The sequence below is a fragment of the Dreissena polymorpha genome, chromosome 12 (assembly GCF_020536995.1).
Source record: "Dreissena polymorpha isolate Duluth1 chromosome 12, UMN_Dpol_1.0, whole genome shotgun sequence".
Taxonomy (NCBI): Eukaryota; Metazoa; Mollusca; class Bivalvia; order Myida; family Dreissenidae; genus Dreissena; species Dreissena polymorpha.
The window spans coordinates 66,181,407-66,203,797 of record NC_068366.1 but is presented as its reverse complement, the minus strand read 5'-3'; the positions used below and the strand labels follow the sequence as shown (position 1 = coordinate 66,203,797).

General features: G+C 35.2%; 1 protein-coding gene across 1 annotated transcript in view; it reads right to left on the bottom strand.

Moving 5' to 3' along the window:
- Positions 1–1,619: 1,619 nt before the first annotated feature.
- The window catches only part of LOC127852682 (photoreceptor-specific nuclear receptor-like), a 32,591-nt gene continuing 11,819 nt past the window's right edge, over positions 1,620–22,391 (bottom strand). The window contains exons 2-8 of the mRNA XM_052386632.1: positions 7,994–8,267; positions 6,895–6,998; positions 6,429–6,635; positions 5,104–5,306; positions 3,882–4,113; positions 3,315–3,420; positions 1,620–2,098 (exon numbers count right to left, since the gene is read on the bottom strand). Of these exons, the coding sequence (XP_052242592.1) occupies positions 1,966–2,098; positions 3,315–3,420; positions 3,882–4,113; positions 5,104–5,306; positions 6,429–6,635; positions 6,895–6,998; positions 7,994–8,267 (1,259 nt within the window). The 3' untranslated portion in view covers positions 1,620–1,965. The remainder of the gene's footprint in view (positions 2,099–3,314; positions 3,421–3,881; positions 4,114–5,103; positions 5,307–6,428; positions 6,636–6,894; positions 6,999–7,993; positions 8,268–22,391) is intronic.

Below are 22,391 nucleotides of genomic sequence, written 5' to 3'. Positions count from 1 at the left end.
AATTTTTAAGTGCTTAAGACACTTTAAACAATTGGTAATTTCGGTGAAAGTTTTCGTGGGCCAAAGACAAAATGATGCATTTGGCAGATATAACATCCTATAATAAGTTACACATAAATTTTGTCGATCAGAATATTAGTGTCCACAATTTAAGCTAGAACGTGAGAATTAGATTTGTCACGTTTAACTTGAAATAGTTTGAACACAATTTCCAAAAATGTTAACGTGAAAAAAGACTTTGCTTGATAAAAAAAGTAGATATATTAACTCTGAAATGTTCATTTGCGTCAAGAAAAAAAACTATCGATGATCGAGGATTCTGAAAATACTGTCAAAAGTACTACTGCAAACATTAAAAAATACATGTGAAGCATTAAGCTTAAGCATTAGTTATATATATGAACATTTACATAATTAATACTTATTTAAGTACACAGTTGTTCACGTGCACTAAAAACAGTAAAGCATAACTAGTTAACTCAATGCAATGCAAGTACATTGTTTACAATATGCGATATGATTATGTCTTAAATACTAAGTATTACGAACACGTTTAGACTGCATACTTTAGATGTTAAATATATATGAACATTTTCATAATTAATACATACATATTTAAGTCCACACTTATTCACGTGCACTCAAAACAGTAAAGCATTACAAATTGACTCAATCAATGTAAGTACATTGTTTGCAACATGCAGTATGATTATGTCTTAAATATTAAATTTTACGAATACGTCTAGACTGCAAACTTAATACTTTTTCAAATTTACACATATTATAACATAACATACATAACACATTTGCTCAGATGTTTGTCCTTTCTTTGACAGCACGCAATATTCTACTGTATAATTAAAGTAACACCTGCGAGGTACGTAATGGTTTATACTTTCAAGCAAGAGTAAACTATCACTGGTCAAAAGACAATACATTTTAGATAATGTACTCGAGCATAGATACTGCATAACTACGAACAAATCCATTTTACGTACTCTACATAGGGGATATGTAGGGTCCGTCTACGGAGCCAATAAGGTCTTCATATAAATATATATAAATCACAGGAATACGTAATGCTTTATATATGTGTTATATCCCAAAGAAAGCAGCCCTTCAGAAACGAAAATGAGGGTCAGCATAGGGATGATTTTAAAGGAATGAGGTTTATTCGATAATATTGAATGGGTGCGCTTATGGTGCATATGGCACAAGCATAGTTTGTTATATGTATAGTTATGATTATGTTATTTAATAATCTCTGGTGTAAGCTGTACCGTAGGGGACTGGTCAGTAAATGAATATTTGCGTATCGCGCAAAATATCCTGTCTCGCGTTCAAAGGGTGACACACGATATTTTGCGCAATACACGAAGCGACACACGATATTTTGCGCGATACTCAAAGCGACGCACGATATTTTTTGCGATACTCAAAGCGACGCACGATATTTTGCGCGACACACGAAGCGACGCGCGATATTTTGCGCGATACACGAAGCGACACGCGATATTTACCACGATATATCGCAATTTGGGCTACCTACACAAGGGTGAAATTTCGTTGTACATTATCGCGCGTCGCTTCGTGTGCCGCGCAAAATATCGTGCGTAGCTTTGAGTTTTGCGCAAAATATCGTGCGTCGCTTTGAGTATCGCGCACAATATCGTGTATCGCTTCGTGTGTCGTGTGTCGCCCTTGATGAAAGAAGGGCAAGATTGTAGATGGCCCTATCAAGATTCCGTAGAAAATATCAAATTTAAAAAATAATTAACAACAGGTCCATTGCAAGTTATTCATCAACCGTGATAAATCGACTTTCTCCAGAAAGATGCAATAAATCGTCTTCTGATCCAGAGTGGTTACTCCTGTCTTGCTTTAATGTTTCTTTCGAAAGTTTTAATTGGTCGAGTCTCTTGAATCTCGATTTTCCCCGCTTAACGCATTTTATTGGTTGACAAGTCAACTTTTGAACATGTCACACAGAAGCTTTTCCATTGGTGTATGACCTATAGAGCGACCGAAAAACACCTTCTCGATGCTGTCTGTGCTGATGAACCTTAGGCTGGGCAAAATAAGCAGCAGTCTTCCGTACCTTAAAATAACAAAATTAATGTATTTCGTTTAAAGCTTGATTCAGTTCTAGTATAACAGAAGCTTTCAGATTATGTAAGACAGTTTAAACAAGGGACAAAATTGTCACAAAACCAGGTTTTCATTGTGAAAAAAAATCTGATTAAGGGAGAAAACTCAAACTGAACTTTTGAAATGAACAAACAAAATTAACCCCCTTTGTAAGTTTGTTTCAAAATAAATCTATTTTAAGTTGTGGTGACCTTGACATTGTAGATATTGACGTGATTCTTTCGTGCGAAACACCGTCCCATGATGGTGAACAAATGTTCCAAATAATTGTAAAATCTCACAATGAATGACATAGTTATGGCCCAGACAAGCTCATTTATTGCCAATTTTGACCTTTGAACTCAAAGTCTGACCTTGACCTTGGAGCTATCGACGTAATTATTTCGCGCGACACACCGTCCAATGATGGTGAACAAATGTGCCAAATGATTTTAAAATATGACAATGAACGACATAGTTATGGCCCGGACAAGCTTGTTCCGCCAGCCCACCAGCCCGCCAGCCAGCCAGCCAGCCAGCCAGCCAGCCAGCCCGCCCGCATTCGCCAATCTAATAACCAGTTTTTTCCTTCGGAAAACCTGGTTAAAAATGCGGTAGACAACGTGTTTTTTATTGATTGATTATGTCGTTATTACGAGTTAGTTTTCCCGTGTGCACGAGTATTTCCTTCGATTTATTCAGTCGTTCCAATCAGTAAGATATATCTTACCACGACCTACTATCTCGTTCCCGCGACATACCAATTCTCTCGTGAGTCAAGTTAGTTATGTATCTCGATCCCACAACCACGGGAACGAGTTATTCTGTCGTTGTTAATGGCATTAATAAAAACAAGCACATGTCTGTGTGCCCGTAGTTACCCCCCTACTGGCAGCCATTGCAATCATAAGTAAAATCAATGGTAATCTGTAAGGAATATCGCGATTGATATCAAAATCAGAGCAATTGTGTAAAAAATGTCATATTTTATATTAAGTTTACAGTGGAAAAGGAGAACGGACAATATAAAATAACATATTAAAATCATATATAATAATAATATTTGAATTTTCGATCTGCGCTTGGCATATTTTTGCAGCAGGGTTTGTTACGAGCTACGCGCTGTATCAGGTAAATCTTTGAGCGGAGGTAACAAAAACGTTTACTAAGTTGTGCCAGTAACGTACCTGACTGGCTGTGTTGGGTGCTGAGCCCTAATGTGCTGCCCCAGCATCACCTGGGCCTGATCCTGCAGACTCTCCACCTGGTGAGGGTCCTTGAGGCCCCGCGTCTCTGTGAGGGAACACCATAGGCTATAGCATCTCGGGGACGTTAGTGTATTTGAGTCGCGTTCTGAGAAAACTGGGCATAATGCATGTGCTCAAAGTGTCGTCCCAGATTAGCCTGTGCAGTCCGCACAGGCTAATCAGGGACGACACTTTCCGCCTAAATTGGAGATTTGCTAAGAAGAGACTTTATATAAACGAAACATGTAATAAAAGCCGAAAGGGTCGTCCCTGATTAGCCTGTGCGGACTGCATAGGCTAATCTGGGACGACACTTTACGCTCATGCATTTTCCCAGTTTTCTCCGAACACGACCCATTTGTTAAATAATTCATTATGTAACAGGTCCACTATGTCTATTTTATTATATGTTCATACAAATGATATGTTCACTTGAGTGATTTAAAAACACGGTGTTCATAAAATATAAGCTCATCAAAAAATATACTATAACTTAGTCATGATTACCTGGTTTAAAAAGCGATACTGCCTTCAAACACGCGAACTCCCCAGGATCGACGCCTATATTCTTAAACCGGGCAAAGATTTCTTGAAGGGTCCGGATATCGGCTGCTAGAGGTCCGGACTTTGCCTGCACCTGTTCCTGGTTGCCAAGCATCGGACACGCGTCCATAGGCATGGACCACTGGATGGAACAGAGCAGGAACAACTCTCCCCAGGTCTCTTCCAGAAGAATTACCTGCATAAATATTTCGATGAGCCTCGCTCTGAGAAAACCGGGCGTAAAAAATATGCGTAACGTTTAATACAAGATAGGCCTGTGCAGTTTGCACAGGCTAATTAGGGCGACACTATCCGCCAAGACTGGATTTTCGTGCACAAGAGACTTCCTTTAAACGAAACAATCCATTAAAACGGAAAGTGTCGTCCCTCACTTGCCTGTGCGGAGTGCACAGGCTAATCTGGGATGACGTTTTACGCACATTCATTAATCCCCGTTTTCCCAGAGCACAGCTTATGTAAATGTTCATTTACAAGTATGTGAAAAATAAGATGGCTTAACTTGTGTGAGACCCGCCGTCAACAAGCCTTTAGAATAGTTCACGACAGAAAATGTGGCAAATCGGGATATGTCGGTTACTTTTCGCGAACAACACAACGACACATACGACACAAATTGATCAGATCTTTGTCGAAATTGCCGCGCAAAAAAAAATCGTCAAATTAACTAAATATATTTTAATTGTTGTATTTAGCCTGCAATGTCATGTTGACAGTATTTGAACCAGTGTCGTCAATTTTCGTAAGCGGATGCTCTACCACTGCGCTATGCTACTTTTCACAAGCAGTTTTTTATAACATATAACCTATTGTAAGCGTTATCTAGCTTTTGTCAATAACAGAATTGTTTTACGAACGAAATTTGTTTTATTTTATAAGAACGTTTTTGCACTAAAAATGGTCAAAGAAAAATTCACAACAAATTGTATTAGAAAAATTCTCAGACGAAAATCTTAGAAAAAAAGTTTCTAAGTGAAAAATTGAAAAATTGTAAGAATTAGACAATTTAATGTTAAATATCTTATCTATTTCGTCTGCCAACATTCTACTACATGCAACCGACTGCGAGCTGTATTTTCGATATGCGGTTATATTGTTAATTGGCTAAAGCCAATGAACTTAAAACCGATACAGAATTTCATATTTATAGCAACGTCTAAGTGCTGACCTGGTCTCGGAATGGTAGGTTGGCGAACGACGGCAGGTTCTTCGCCCAGCGCACAGCCATAAACAGAAGCCGAGCGGAACACTCATAAAGCGTCTCTTGGCCGCCGTGTAGCGGGTAGAAAACTTCTCCGTAGCTGTTGTAGTATGGCGTCACGTGCCTCTCACCGACGTCGGAAGTGATGTCAATGTTATCGTCGCCGTCTGCTGTAATGGAAATTACTTTGTACAGTCTACTGTTTTTTTCTAAGGTATCTTAAGGAGACATCGTTTAGCAACAATATTGTATGAACAATTCGAAGCTGATCTTTTAGTTTAAATGGAAAATAAATGGATTGCCAATTTATATGTGTTTATTCTCCAAGGAAACCGTTTTCATTAAGTTGTCAAGTGTCCGCATAATTATGTTTGACACGTACATTGATTGGAACGCATTACTATATTAAACAAACTCCAAAGGGTTACAACTATCAGTGTTTTTTATGGCAATTTCGGGGCCGATATACGGCCCCATTCCCCTAAAAAAAGAGTATATATTTTTCCCCCATTTTGTAAAAAAAAATCCCCTCCAGTAGTTAAAAATTTTTTTATTTTATTTTTTTTTTTTTAGAAAGAACTGTCTCATAATCATGATAAATATATCTCACATTTATTTCATAAACAACTAACAAAGTTTTGTATATAACTATAATTTTTATTATTTTGAATTATTTTAAAGAGTTATATTAAATAGTTTTTTCCCAAATCAGTGGACTTTTCACATTAATTGCATTTTTCTCCCAAAATGGCCAGGAAAAGGCCTGATGTATCTATATTGTGTCAATATTTGTTGATTAAATCCTTCCAATTTGGTCCATTTTATTGATAAAAAATGCTCAAATTTGCCATTTTATCGATTTAAAAGATCCCAATTTGACTCAAAATGGCTAAGAAAACTGAGACTGTGCATGAAGGCTGAACTGTCTGAAACTAATGTTGAAAAAATCATAGATATATATTCTAATTTTAAGAAAAAAGACAAATACATTCAGCTGTGAATATTATATTCATACAAACATATGTATTAATATAATAAATACCATTACATATAAACAAGTGAATTTTTAATTTTCCCCTTTTCCTAAAAAACGACACATTTTTTCCCCTTTGGACGGGCCCCGCCACCATTCCCCTATAAGTGAAAAAAAACACTGAGTCTATTCTTTACACCACTCGCGGTATCTTAAAACCCCAAATAACTATTTACTAGTTATTTGATAATTGTTTTCAGCAGAATTTTAATTATGCAATTCTTCATTTGCGTTTTCCTTTGGTATCGAAATTTACTACCTTCGTGACCATGCTTCTCAGGTTTCGTCGCTGTGTCATGCGGAACCATTCCCGGAAGTATCCTGCGCTTGGCGGCGGACGGACTGAATGCCGGATGCGTCGCACTCACGGTGGCGTGGGATGTGACGGCTCGGGCCTCCAACCCGCCCTCTAACTGGTCGTTACGCACCTGAGCCGTGTTCCGGGGTTGACGCTCATTTTGGACCGCTGTCGATTAAAGATGAAGAATTCGAAATTGTACCGATAACGATTGTACATTGATTATAATGATGGAAATATATTGCTTAATATTTTGATAAGGAATGTTTAGAATGACTTGTTCTATAGTGACATTTTAAATGAGATATTTAAAAATTAAATCAAATATTACTTTGCTAAAAAGCAATTGATTATACACGTGCATAAACCGTAATATATAGGACTTGTTTCCAATAATTGACTAAAACCATCTATGAAGCCGACTTACCGTCCTTGTTCATGCCCAGCTGGAGACACTTCTTGAGGCGGCACGCCTGGCACTGATTCCGGTGCGCCTTGTCCACCACACACAGCCCCGTGCCCGCCTGGCACCTGTCGAGAGCGAGTATCGGGATTTTTTCAGTGTAAACTTATTTATTCAAGCTCGATTTCAACAAACGCCGTAAACTCTAGGGTGCCTCAATAAACGAAAACACTCAATATTCATTTGCCTGGGTAAAACCGATATGTGATGTGTATAGAGAAGATATTAAGAACCCGGTACTTCTTGGTTGCTAGGGTAATGTCAGTTCCACCACCGGAACATCTATCACTTGTTCACAGAAAGTAGAATATACAATTTTCAAACGTTTTGCCACAGAGTCAAAAAATGAAAGAACACAGTTCAAAATGTGAGAAAAATAAAGCGCATTATGGAAACACCTACTGAAGATACATTTTCGTTTCTGAGTACCGGTAATCATTGATTTTGCTTTTGATAAAATTGTCAAACGTGACATACGCTGTCACGCGATTCGATTAAATAAGTTTGAGTGCTTCTATATGTTTCGTTAGATTCTTTGACAACACGCGATTTGCTTAAATATAAAGAAAAAAGTACAACGCAACATTATTCAAGAATACCGAACGATTAAAAAGATAAAGTTTTAATCTAAACGACAACGGTTTGAACATGATATGCGAGCACATGTCTTGTTTTCATTTTTTTCTATTAATTTTAAGAATTTAAGTTTCGATATTAAACTACACCAATTTTGAACATATAATTACAAGATTTAAACAAATGTCAAAATTCTGTGAACAATCCCCGATGTTTACTATAACTCTTACAAACGTCAATTCGTACTTTTATCATTTCGTATAAAACCTTAAAATATATTTTATTTAGGAGTGTGGCGTCGAAAAGGGCCACGGGGTGTTTTTGAGATATCAAAACTGATAAAGGTTTATTTTTAAAACGTATAAATTTATTTAAAATTATATTTACATCTAAATAGTTATCTTTTTTTCAACGGCATTAATGACCCGTACGAGCACTTAACCAAGTCGACAAATACAACTATACATGTCCGACTATGACGTCATACCTGTAGATCAGCTTCCGGCGGACACTCCTCTTGAAGAAACCGCTACATCCGTTACAAGCAAGTATCCCGTAGTGCTTCCCGCTGGACGTATCGCCGCACACGACACACACGAGCCCCGGGGACGCGCGCTTGCCCGACCCTGGAGCGGCCGAGGGGTCGGTCCGCTGGGGTACCGAAACGACGATCCCGGGGGAATGGGCGATCAGGTTGGAAATCTTCAAGGGCGAGGTACAGGGGGAGAAACGAGGAGGGGAGTGTAATTTGGCAATCGACCCTGAAAATAATGCGGCATACATGATTTAAGGGCATGATCGTTAACGTTAACGATCAAAAACAGACTTGCCTACATATGATGTGTTGTACAATCGTAAAGATTCTCATTATCGTTATTTTTTTTCATTATTTATAATAATAATAATAATAACAATAATAATGATAGTAATAATGATAATAATGATAATGATGATAATAATGATAATGATAATAATAATAATAATAATAATAATAATAATAATAATAATAATAATAATAATAATAAACAATAATAATAATAATAATAATCTTACATTTGACAATAACATCAACTCTAGCAGATTTCTACATCCAGGAAATCCGTTCCGTAAAAGTCTACTTGTCATGCATAGCAATATATTTAAAATAAAAAAGGATTGCTGTTAAGTAAATGTACTTGCACTGCGGTATATGTAATAATAATAATAATACTAATAATAATAATAAAAATAATAATAAACAATAATAATAATAATAATCTTACATTTGACAATAACATCAACTCTAGCAGATTTCTACATCCAGGAAATCCGTTCCGTAAAAGTCTACTTGTCATGCATAGCAATATATTTAAAATAAAAAAGCATTGCTGTTAAGGTAGCGCACCTCTAATGGGAACATATCCAAATATAATCTAATTAATTATTTTCTTAATCAGCATCATTTCACTGAACTACATGCAAATTTGTAGTTAGGCTTTCCATGCTTTTTAAAAAAATATACCGATTTTTTCAAAACCACCCCCACGCTCGGCTTTTGTCCAGTTTATTTTCACCCCTGGGGTATAAAAAAGTTCCATAATTCATTCAAATTTCCAAATATGGGCATGCAGTTGGTGTGTACAGATGCTGTTAAGGTGTTTAAAGTTTAAACAAGATGAAATAAGTATTCTTTTACAGACATTTATTTTTTACAAATATTTATCTATGGAAGAGCGCCATGAAATGTAAGTGATTTCAGCCAAGTAAAAATTGGGTCGGTTAAAAACAAAGTGTCATAAAATTCAAAATAGTATCATTTAAGTCATATTTTAAACTTAGTTTTTATAGAAACACTATATACAGCAAAAATACCAAGAACTAGACAGATTTACCGTTTACTTTTTGAAATAAAAATAAAAATGCAACATGCATGGTTCGTATTTTCAACAGTAAATCACCCAATTTCGCCATAACGTTGTTTTAATTTTATTAATTGAAGAATGTGCATAAAAATTGCAACATATTTAACAATAAATATAGCTTATATGCCATATAAAATCAAATTACGTTAGAAAATAAATAAAACGCGTCGCAAAAAAGTATACGTCGTCGGCAGGATTCGAACCTGCGCGGGAATATCCCAAAATATTTCTAGTGTATCGCCTTAACCACTAGGCTACGGCACCTAATAGTAGGCTCTTCAACCTTCGAAGAAATCGCGGGAAATCATTAGAGGTGCGCTACATTAAGTAAATGTACTTGCACTGCGGTATATGTAAACGTCTGCTGTAAAACACGAGAGATCGCGTGACACCGGTGTGTTTTGACTTAAATGCTCTGATCAAGAGTCCGCACTTGCTGCAAAGTAATTGTCTCATTAATTTGTAATCAGCCCTTGAGATTGTAATTAAAGATCAAGTATATATCAGGAGCCATCGGGTATTATCTGTCTGAAAACGTTAGTCGACCATGCGAGACTGGCGAAAGTCTATGTAAGGCAAGTCTTAAAAGCCTAACATGGATGGACATGAATGTTCTACGTTGACAAGTCTTAGAGTCGATTGCTCTGTATGTATTCAATAAATCGATTTTAGAATAGTTTTATTTTGACAATATGTGGTATTGTACCATTCAAACTCCAAAAGTTTTTTTTAAACGCATGCAGAAGGATTTTATTGAGATCCTTGTCCATGTTTTGAATGAATAAAAGCTTGTTGAATGCTGATCGTAATTTTTAATCCGAAAGAATCATGTTGTGTTAATTGATTGTTGTCCGGAAGTCTTACATTCTTTCAAAAATCCATTATAATACATTCACAATGCTTTCAAAATTGCCATATGCAGACTTTCTATTTGAATTTCGCATTGTTATGAAATGACCCCCCCCTACAGACCCTGTTCGATGACTCTGGCACTTAGAGATCAAATAGTCAAAAATCTACAATCAAAACTTCCACTCTTAAAAATCAGAATTGTTTCACTTGTCACTTTCCTTATAGTTTACGAAGCAGCTTTAAAACGTTGGTGAATTTATCTGTGAACAGTTTGTTCTCTCACCGGGATCGATACTAAGGACACTCGTATGACACAAAACTGCGTAAGTCATATAGTCACAGGGCAATCGTAACACTTCCCCCATAAATAGTGGTTTATGCAATAAAAAGCCGGTTGGGTTTAGAGTGAGTCACAGGGCTGTAACAACCTGTCAAAACTACAGCGAAAATTCAAATAAGCTCGTTAGAGAAAATGAATCGACTACTTTTAAGACATCCCACAGGAAACGACATTTGACCGTATTTCTTGAATAATTTACATATTTTGAATACCAATTAGTGTTTGTTTTAATTTATTATTTTCACCAAATAAGTATAGATGAGCTGACAAGTGACATCACGTCTAAAAGGTTAGACTCCGCCCACTGGTTGACAAAAGGTGGTGGTATTCATATAAGCGCATATAGAATAGGTCGAAAAACTCATGTATTCACAATACTTCAAAACTTTAAATATAATGTTACTTACTAATATCTGGTTTAACATTAATACGAAAGAAAATGCTTGTAAACGATTATATTGCTGTGATTAATTGTTTTAACTGGGGATGGGCTAAGTTCAGTGTAAATGCTCGGTGTGTATGTGTTAACCGCAAACATCTCTCTAGCTGCATCCTCGTCGCGCCAATTTTTTTTAAGAAAAAAAATCGCAGAAATCGGAATTATTTCAGATGAAATTATATTTAATGTAAAAAAAAAATAGATTAAAATAAACAATAAATAGATCGATTCCATGCGCACAACAAATAATAACTAAGTGAAACAGGTAGGTGGCTGGAAGACACAACCTGAGAAGATATTAAATAAATGATCATGATAATTGCTTTCCTTTCAATATTTTCATCAATCTTGACTCTTCATTCGAGCATGTTAGTCCGGTGTTTAGTTGCACTTTATTTCGGTACAAACAGATGATCTCCTTATAATTAGACACTTTCGAGATAATTACTAATTAACCTCATGGTGTAATAAACCAGAGGTGGCAGTCGAATGTCTGGTAATTAAACACAATTTATGATATATCAGTGTCTTCTCTTAGTAGTATTACTGAGCAGTCATTTTGTGGAGTGATTTTACGCAAAAATACTAAACTGTTATTTAATTAGCTGTGTAACATATAGAGTCTACGTGTTGTATGAATTAAAAATGATTTATCTAAAGTAGATTATCATAAACTATATACTGTATAGATAAAGGCACGCTTATTGATAACAATACAATGTTACATGACTATAAGTTTGAAATAATGTACGCATTTACTGCAAAACATTTAACTTACTTAACGGTTACCGTAGTCTTTGAACTCCTTCATTATTTATAAAGATATACGTTAAGTCAATTTAAGAAACACCATCAATAAAACACGCAAGTACGTTTTGCCACAACGTGGGTAAATAGTGTTTACGAAAAATAAAATCAATATGTATATTAATGATATATATTCCTAGATTTTGACCATTCTTTAAAACTAGTAAAGAGATTTCAATATGGATGAATAGACAGTTTAATTTGCAACATGTGCATAGTTTGTTCGTTGTATGCTAAAATTTATCGATATTGTCATTTAATGTAAGAGAAATTAATTCAATATAAATTAAAATTTACATACCATTTTAATATGTTAATGTATTTTGCTTTTAAGGATTTTGTTTTATGGTTGTTTCAATAAACATTCTACACTTTCGATCGTTCAATAAAAATATCACACACTGACACACCAATACCATTGATACTTATAATTATATAATAATATGTCTTATTATTTTTGTAATGTAATTAATTGAAATCCTAATAGAAGAAATCCTATTGGCTAATTTACAGATTTGTTCTGTGACATTCAGACTTAAGTCTAATAGCTCATAACTAACTTACATTTCATGAAGGGAAATTTTAATTTATGAATACATAATATTGGTAATAAATGTGATATCTTTCAACTTTTATTTAGGTGTTATACTGTTTATTTCGTAATTTCTTATCGATAGATTGGCTAAACAAATGACTGCACGCATATGTTTTACGTTTCTAGTGCTTGCGAACCAGTAAGTTCGCATGCGCGGAAAATCCCTGATGTCAGCAAAAATTATCAACTGGTAAATTTCAGAATATAATAAGAATTTTGTATTCATGCGAAGTCTACTAAACAGTAACTTTCAACCGTTTCGGCGATTACAAATACGACGAAAATAAGATTGTTTAAATTACATTATTTCATCGCAGAATGAACAGTTATACAAATTAAAATATTGAACCAAATTAACGCCTAAATGTGTATAAAACATTCAACGTTAAAGGGGCATTTTCACAGATTTTGGCATTTTTTTTAACTTATTCATTAAATGCTTTATATTGATAAATGTAAACATTGGATCATAAAAGCTCCAGTAAAAAATCAAGAAAAAAAATAAAAAAAGGAAAAGAACATTGCCCGGAGCAGGTTTCGAACCAGTGACCCCTGGAGTCCTGCCAGAGTCCTGAAGTAAAAACGCTTTAGCCTACTGAGCTATTCCGCCGAGTACACATTCTTGACGTATTTTATACCTTATATAAGCAATCTTCGTAGTTTCACAAAATTTAACGACAAAAACAGAACTCTCCGAATTATTCAATCGTTTCGCGTTGCAACGCTTGATAATTTTTTTGGTTTTAAAATCGTCAAAAGATGCATATAATGGCTATATTAGAGCATGGTTAATGTTCAGTATTACTGTTTCCTCACAAATATCATAACTAAAACGAAAAATTACGAATCTGAAACAACTTTTTTCAATTTTGTCAATTTACCAAAGCGTGAAAAGATCCCTTTAAAGGGATCTTTTTTACGTTTTGACAAAATTGAAAAAAGTTGTTTCAGATTTGCAAATTTTCGTTTTAGTTATGATATTTGTGAGGAAACAGTAATACTGAACATTTACCATGGTCTAATATAGCCATTATATGCATCTTTTGACGATAAAAAAACCTGAAAATTATAAAGCGTTGCAACGCGAAACGATTGAATAATTTGGAGAGTTCTGTTGTTGTCGTTTAATTTTGTGAAACTACAAAGATTGCTTATATAAACTATAAAATACGACTTTCATACATAGTTGGCAGCATGGCCGAGCGGTCTATTGGGTTTTTACTCCAGGACTCCGGGGGTCACTGGTTCGAGCCCTTCTGCGGGCTACTTTTTTTCCCTTTTTAAATGTTATTCTTGATTTTTTACAGGAGCTTTTTAGATCCAATGTTTATCAATATAAAGCATTTAATGACAAACTTCTAAGCATGCCAAAATCTGTGAAAAGGCCCCTTTAAAATAGTTGTGTACAAACCAGTATAACTGATAATAACGCACTGACGTCACCATCTATTTATAGCAGAACAGAACAGATATTTATTACGACGTGTACATAGTACATCGTCAGTTTTAACCATACTGTAAAAGATATGTCAAAAGGTCACGTGAAAAGTAAGTGATTAGACAGAATTTAGTAATGAACATATATAAAACATAATACTTTTGTTAACATATATGGAAAATGGACTTAATACAAATTAGTCATTTTAAGTATATAATTAGGGCTGTTTTGCTATTTAATAGAAAAAAATAGCGAGCATATATTGCACTGGTTATATAAGGCAGCAACTTGTAAAATGAAACATGTCTGTTACACATTTATAGAGATACATTTAAGTTCCGTACAATAAATCTTAACAATAGAGTTTCTAAAACATAAATAACATAAAGCTATACATAGGTATTGAGCATTATGCTTATTATAATAGAAGTAATTATACAAATTTGATATATAATATTATATACATTCCATTAAACAAACAACTGCACAAACAAACATACAATAGAACCGGCGGATAACGACACTCGGTCGTATTTGTATTCTGAAGAATATTCAATATGGACTTTCTGATCAACAGTGCTTCTTTAACAAAAACATATAACTTAATAGCTTCTTCTTTTTTACATAGTCTAATTAGGCTTAGGAATTTATACACTGATGGTCGCTTGAAATAATAAGGTTTTATGTATGTTTTCCGGATATCGTTATAACAAGGGCATATTAACATAAAATGGTATTCGTCCTCTATATCACGTGAGCTACAACAAAGCATAGCATGAGCCGCAATATTTAAGGCCGAATGATCCACGTTTGTTTATGGTTGACTTTGATTGCTTAAATTGTATTAATGCGAAGTTTGATTTTTTTACATTTGATCCGCGTTCTGAGAAAATTGGGCATAATGCATGTGCGTCAAGTGTCGTCCCAGATTAGCCTGTACAGTCCGCACATGCTAATCAGGGACGACACTTTCCGCTTTTATGGTATTTTTTGTTTCAAAGAAGTCCCTTCTTACCAAAAATCAAGTTTAGGCGGAAAGTGTCGTCCCTGATTAGCCTGTAGGGACTGCACAGGCTAATCTGGGACGAAACTTTACGCACGTGCATTAAGATCAGTTTTCTCAGAACAAGCCTCATGTAACAGTGCTCCAGATAAGGATTTGTGAAATTAGTAACGGTACTGCCACTGACAGAAAGAAAAGGAGTAACGCTTAAAATCAATTAGTACCTGTACTACCATATCCAAAAATACAGGTAGTACTGTACTACCCGTGTTCTTGGATATTGAAGGGTGTATAACTGACTTAACAGAAACATTTGCAGCAATTATAATAAATATATTTAGCTTCTTAAACAGTTATTGTATTAGGTTTTCCATTCTGAATTGTGATGCTAATACAACTACACATAAAAACTCATGACTAATACAATTTCTTTATTTTTCTTGACAAGAAAACACAAGCCAACTAGTAAGCTAAGTGAATAAACACTTATTTCACTGTCTAATCCGTTGTCCATCGTGTTTTCTAACGTTTTACGCCACCGATGCAATCAAATCGTTTAATATCGGGGCGACAATGTCTTTTTCTGGGTTTACAGATTTAATGTCAGGATGGTTAGAAGACACCGTATGTAGTCATTATATGACAACAAAGTGTTGTTTTGAGCCGCTTTCGGTTAAGCCGGCATTCAATTGCGCGCAGACATATCGTTTTTGACGGATTTACAAGTTACAGGAAATCACGCAACAAAATAGACAATAATATATGAACCCAGTCAACAACTTTTCGGTAATTTAAATTAACGAAAAGCGCCGTTAGGTTAGAGACCAACAAATCACGCCGCGCTGACGCAGACGTATCGGTACGGCCAGATTTTTTTCGTAAATGCGTAAAATGGATATAAATGTTGTAATTGTACGTCCAGTTTATAAAAATAAATGCGTCAATCTTCATGAAAAAGGCGTATTTACGGCTGTACGGCCCTTATCTGGAGCTCTGACTGTAATAAGCGTCACTCGTCCATATGAAGTTTTCCAATCATTTCATTCTAATTTAACGTACGAATATGATAACGCTACTGAAACATTTAATAAGAAGCATCTTTTAGACGTAAGCAGCAAATACTTTTTCGGTCATTCGTAGCAGTTTTAAGCAATAGCAACATTTATTTATTCCAAGCGCAAGCGAAGTAAGCACTAGTTAATACGTTTATTCCATAAAAAAACCTAATAAAAATCACTTCATTTTCATTCTACTGATGTCCATACAAATGTTCACAGATAAATTATCATAAATATATTCATTTAATGAACGCAACATTTAACATTTTGATATACATTTAGGGCTTTTACAAATTTAATACAAAATGCAGTAACCTGATGTTAAAGGTGAAATTAAAGCTTGCGAAGAGCTCGAGCATATTTGATAAACAATTTAGTAACAAATAATCATTATATAAAGACTTAGTGTAAGTGTCGCGTTAGAAATGCTGTTCTCTGTATATGCGAAAACAAGTCCGAATTTCACTTTTCGATTGTTTTGCCCCTGAACTCATCACAAATTATATTCATATTATTAAAATCAATAACCAGTATCGTTTACAATCTAAAACCAAAGCGTTGGACAGGTATCTTTGTTTCCGGCCATTTAATTACTTAGTGTCATGCGCACACACACAAGTTATTGCGGAACTGTTCGGACGTTTTCCTGATTACAATCCTTGTCTTTGATTTGAGCACCTGCCTTACTTTGAATTCGTCTTACAAGTCCACAATTAACGGTGTTTTCTTTATCATAAATGAACGCTATATTTTATTTCGTAATTTGATTTGATCAAACAGGTCATTAAATAACAGAAATCTTGGCCCAGTGTTCAATTGTCCGTGGTACTGATGGAAACAAACCCGAAATCAATGCTTCGCTAGGATACCTGACTGAATAAAGTTGTGTCAATGACATGTTATATTAAGCCGGGGTGATTTAATTCCCAATCAACGAATCGAGATCATATTTTGATTGTTTTAACATTTTTAGCTATTTCCTCTTCATTAATAATTCACTAAGAAATTCGAATATAAATGCGCAATTTTCTCGAGATTGGTTTAATGAAGCGTGACCATGTGAGGCGCTATCACACGAACAACCACGCTGTAATCATCGCAAGTGGCACGGATCCCACCGCCGGTTATACGACTCCGAAAGAAAAGAACGCTTTGTATACGTATTGAACACTTGTATTTGCAGTTTTAGTACACATCCATTTATTTGTGCGTATGCGTTAGTGCTGAATACCGTGTAATAATAAAATTTACTGTAAAATGACGAAGAAGATCATGAAAAAGAAAAGAAGAAAACTATACTGATTTTACTGATGCCGATTATAGTGATGTTGATGATGGTTCTGCTTCTGATGATGATAATGATAATGATAATGATGATGATGATGATGATGATGATGATGATGATGATGATGATGATGATGATGATGATGATGATGATGATGATGATGATGATGATGGTGATGATGGTGGATATGATAACCATTTTGGTGCGGATAAAGGTTGCATGTTTACAAAATTAATAATCATCTCATAAGAGTAAGCGCATCGGTCATATCTCCCTAGACTTTCTCTACTATGTGTACACAATTAGAAGTTCATTTGAACCGATCGTGCTTAGTGCGCGAATAATAGACTTAAGACAAGCAGTCAGTGGTACGAATATGGAATGACAAATGATTAAAGATTCAAAGGTGTCGGGATTAAACTTTTAAATGTAAGAAATTTCGCAGACAATTGCTTAATTATCTCATTCGAAATGCGTAATTGAAGAATTGAAATGAACTGTTTACGTTGAAACTGCAATTTAATGAATATTTAAATTTTCCTGCACGCGCTTGGATGTATATATTTGAAAGATGGCGAATTCGGAAGAAAATAGAGTATTGCAAAATGGTTAATCACTAGAGAAGAGTGGGACGTTTTGTCATCGATGTGAAATTTCGAGTGCTACTTTTCGCAGGCACTCCAGAAGATAAAAGCGGTCGAAAATTAACTCTCAAAGTAACATCTGGCCCCTGATAGACTTTCGGCTTTGGGCTACTGGCATTTGACATGAGCAGGTTTATTGTGACCGTGTTTAATTATGTCAATGAATAGCTCGTTGAAACATTGTACATGTATATGCTACTTAGCGATGCTGTAGCATTATGTTTATTCGTCACTGATTTTTAACGAATTTCGTAGACTTTGAAGTAGCCACTGTGGCCATCGGATTTAAATCACATCCTAAATATTGTATGCACTATGCAGATAATATTGTTATTACCTATTTCATGAACATATAGCATTTTTAGTTCTGCAATAAAGCCATATTTTCATTAAATAAAATGTTTGGTATTTTATTTCACCGACTCGATTACTACAATATGATTCGTTATAACGTACACATGTTCAAGATTGCACGTGTAGATATTTCAAATAGATTTACTTAGATTTACCTTTCGCATATTTATTTGATAATTGTTGATACAGTACTTATTTTATAAAAGCGCATAAAAGACATTGCTTACGACCTACATGAGTTGGCAAAAGTCACATTTTTACAATTCACATTCGCGCATCCACATTTGTCCCCCCGTCCAATTTTTGTGCTCGGTCGTGCGTCCATCATTACAGCCCGTCTGCCCATCGCCGTGAAAGATGAAATCCACATTATCTAATTTACGCTGTGAAAATCAAATATGTCTTTTATTGCCTCTGATAGAAACCTTGTTAAGTACGACCGCTCGGCTAATCAGCGCAAACACCATTTTCGCCTTTGTCGTCAATAACGACATCGGATAACTTTATTAAAGTGTCATCAGTGAGACGGAAAGCTATAAAGAACCGCCCTGAGTTCTTCCGAATAATGTCATTTGTCCAAATCGCAGAAATTCTGACGTTGCTTCTTTTCAAGCGGTAACAAAGTGGCCGCTAGTTTAGCGTTCGCCGGGCGTGAAGTGATGTGATTTCGAGATGGAAATTAGTGGCAACCACACCTGATCCAAGGATTCTAGTCTTTTGAAAGGCTGGTTCTGAGAATGGCAACCATCAGAATGCTAATTGGGCGCAAATTAGATCTACCGTTATAGAAACCTGGAAATCAAAGACGCGTCTGCGATATTTTCCTGTTATGTGATTGTCGCGTTATTTTGTAGGACAGTTAATTTAATTTAGTTTGATTTCGTAAATCCTTTTCCTAGATCCGACCAGGAAAGCTCATGCATGATGATTTCAGCGTCATTCTAAATCTCGTTACAGTGGTTGATGCGTATTTATTGTTACAAAGTTAAAGTTACGATTATTTGAGCATCATTTTAGGAAAACTGGGCTTGTGTAAAGTGTCGCTGCAGATAAGCCTATGCAGTCCGCAAATGGTTATCAGGAACGACATTTTCGTTGTATGGTATTTTTCTTTTAAAGTAAGTATCTTTTAAGCGAAAAACAAAAGCCGATGTATGAGACTTATTCGCAACGCCACACATATAAAATGTAAAACATTGTTTTAAGTAGGAATTAGGCGTTTATCCATAATCAGTTAATATGGATACACACGTAACTTTTAACTGGTTTGTGCAATATACATGACAAACAACTAATACATGCTCAGGATGTCAATGTCTCATGTCTTTTTAAAAATGTACCTTATTAATTGTATTCGCTACGTATTGCGATTCGGGCTTACTGTATCGTAATATATTGGAATACGGGTTTAGTCGTATTGTTGCACCTTATCAAGGTATCAGACAGACAGACAGACAGTTTTGTAAGACTTATACAACAGCGTATTGTCTTCATTCTTAGATATACACGTTATTTTCGGTCACGTAAAAAAGGAATAAAAACAAAACACTTTATTACATAAAAAAGTTATTCAAGAATACAAATAAAGACAATCGACGGCAAGAACAAGGACGTTCTGTCGACGCGGTAATGAATATTTTTAACGGTATACTTTGGATAGTTTTTCTTATAACCAAATCGTCTTCGATATATTGGCAAACCTAACAATTATTGATTATTCACATGGAACTAATCACATTTGGAATTTACATACAAATTTGTTTTACTTGTTATCAGTGTAATAGCGGCATTACAATATAAACAATAACGCTCATTTCGTGAAATGTTATTCAGAATATATTTGCCAGTTTGTGTTCTCAACTGGTTTGCAGAGACTCGAAATCAAACAAAAAAAGCGCAGTCGTTAAAGAAGTAAGTCTTAATATTCTGTATATTTTTTTATGTATGCGTTCAATATCATTTGACTTTGTGAAACCCCATACATCCAAATCATAATTCAAAATAAAACCAACAAAAGAGCCAAGCAAATGACAGAATCGTTTTTATCATGTAAAAGTCATTGCATTTAAACAATAATGTTTTCTTGGCCTAAAGGGCTTTACGAACCAAAGATCCCTGTGTTAATTGAAAACATCCAGTATAAACCTATTTTATCTACTATTTCAACATCCATCCCTTTTCCGAAATACCATTATTTTAGTTTTGCAGTGTTAATATTACGCCCCGGAGAATTACAATATAAAGTTAAGTTATCCAAATGTGATTGAACTTCAGCAGGTGACATGCCTTAAATAGCCATGTCATATAAGAGTAAAACGAAAAAACTACCATATACTAACAAAATCGGCAACATAAAATCCATGCCTAAGTCCACACGCATGACTAATATAATGTGATTTGGATGACCATGCTGTAACACGTGACTTAACAATGGCACACATATCCTTCACTATTTTAAGAAATCTGCATTGTAAACCAGATTTAAACATTTTCATCCAAAATGCATCGCGGCATAAACTATAAAAACATGACATCTAGTGACATATATTTGACAGAATATATACTTAAGTTTATCGTCTTGCTTATTTCGGCCAAGACTCCGTGCTGTTACTCTGTACGTCTGGGGCTCAATAAGATAAACCTTTCATGATGCTGACGTTTAGTTTTCTAGGAAATATCAAAGCCATAATAAGACTGAGATCACTCGACGTAGTCATAAGTATTCAAGGAATGATTTATAGCCTGGAAATGGCCGCTCAACGACACAGTCCGTTATGATACTATGTGACATCACGAATATAAACCGCACTGTAGTCTAGAACACAAAATAGGCGATATAAATTCGATTACCGGTATTTGTTTAGCGTTTGAGATGGATAGGTTTACAGGGTTTTAAACAACCATTGTTATCAATATACTAGTAGTAAATTGACAAAGTAAGTACGTAAACGCATGCAGTGCTGGATATGGCGACAACAACAATGCGATTCAATTCAAACACACAATTATAAGTACCGGTATTTACGCCGTGCCTCCGACGCTTCTCATTTTGTATTTCGTTAAATTTGTGTTACCATACCACATCAACCGCTATTTTTTAGCTTTAGCTATAAATAACACTGATTTTCATGGGTTAACTTTATTTACGAAATAGTGTACGAAATAGTGTTTGATTATGAGTGTTTATGGGGTTTTAAGATGTTTTTTATTCGACACGTTCGCCAGAATCCGTCAAACAAAATACATGTTTATAAATTGTTTGTTGCCTAAGCATTCACTTTCTTAATAAGTATCCAATCATTAAAAAATATTCTGCAAAGGTGAGAATTTTTTTCTTTGATACTTCACCGTCCCGCTTCGCCCGGTTGCTCCCGATATGTCGTTAGCCATTAACACTTAAGTAAGGCCTGTCACTTTAACTGCAATTAACTGCAATTATGCACAGCCTGCCGAAAGACTAATTGTTTTACAAACAACATTCCAAAATGCATTGAGTTATATTTTTGCGTATATAAACCGTCGCAAATTTTCAGAATGTTGTTCTATCGTTGAACTCCAACAGTATTTTTCATGGCTAAATTGAAAGATAACTATGAGTTGTCGGTCGAGCAATCCAGAGAAGGACCCGATATCCAGCCCGGGGGATATCTGGATGGGCCAAGCGTGGGACGAAGCGAAAGCTTGAAGTTAAGTCGTTCAAGGAAAAGTACGCGGCCATCATAGAAGTCGAGAAAGGCCTCAAGACCAAGAAGAAGATAGCAGAAGAGTTTGGCATCCCGCAAAATACGCTCTCAACGTGGATCAAGAAAAGGGACGAGATTAAGGCGAAATTCCTGACCGGCGATCTCGATCACTGATAATGATAATAAAGTACATGTACTAACAATCAATTGAACTTTGCATTACAAACTACAAAATGTACACGTACAGTTCAGTATTTGTTTAACATCAAAGAATCGTAAGAATCGCGCATTGAATCTCATACAGTAATTATTATGCCGTTGTGAGTATTATGCCACACGGTGACGGCTTTAGTTAGACCACTTAGCAGGTATTTAGATGTTAAAAACAAGGTAAATTTTCATCTCATTTTTTCTTTGAAAACGCCTAATCGGATATCTCGAGCTCCCGATATTTTTTCTTGTTCCTTCTGACTTCGAGATAACGAG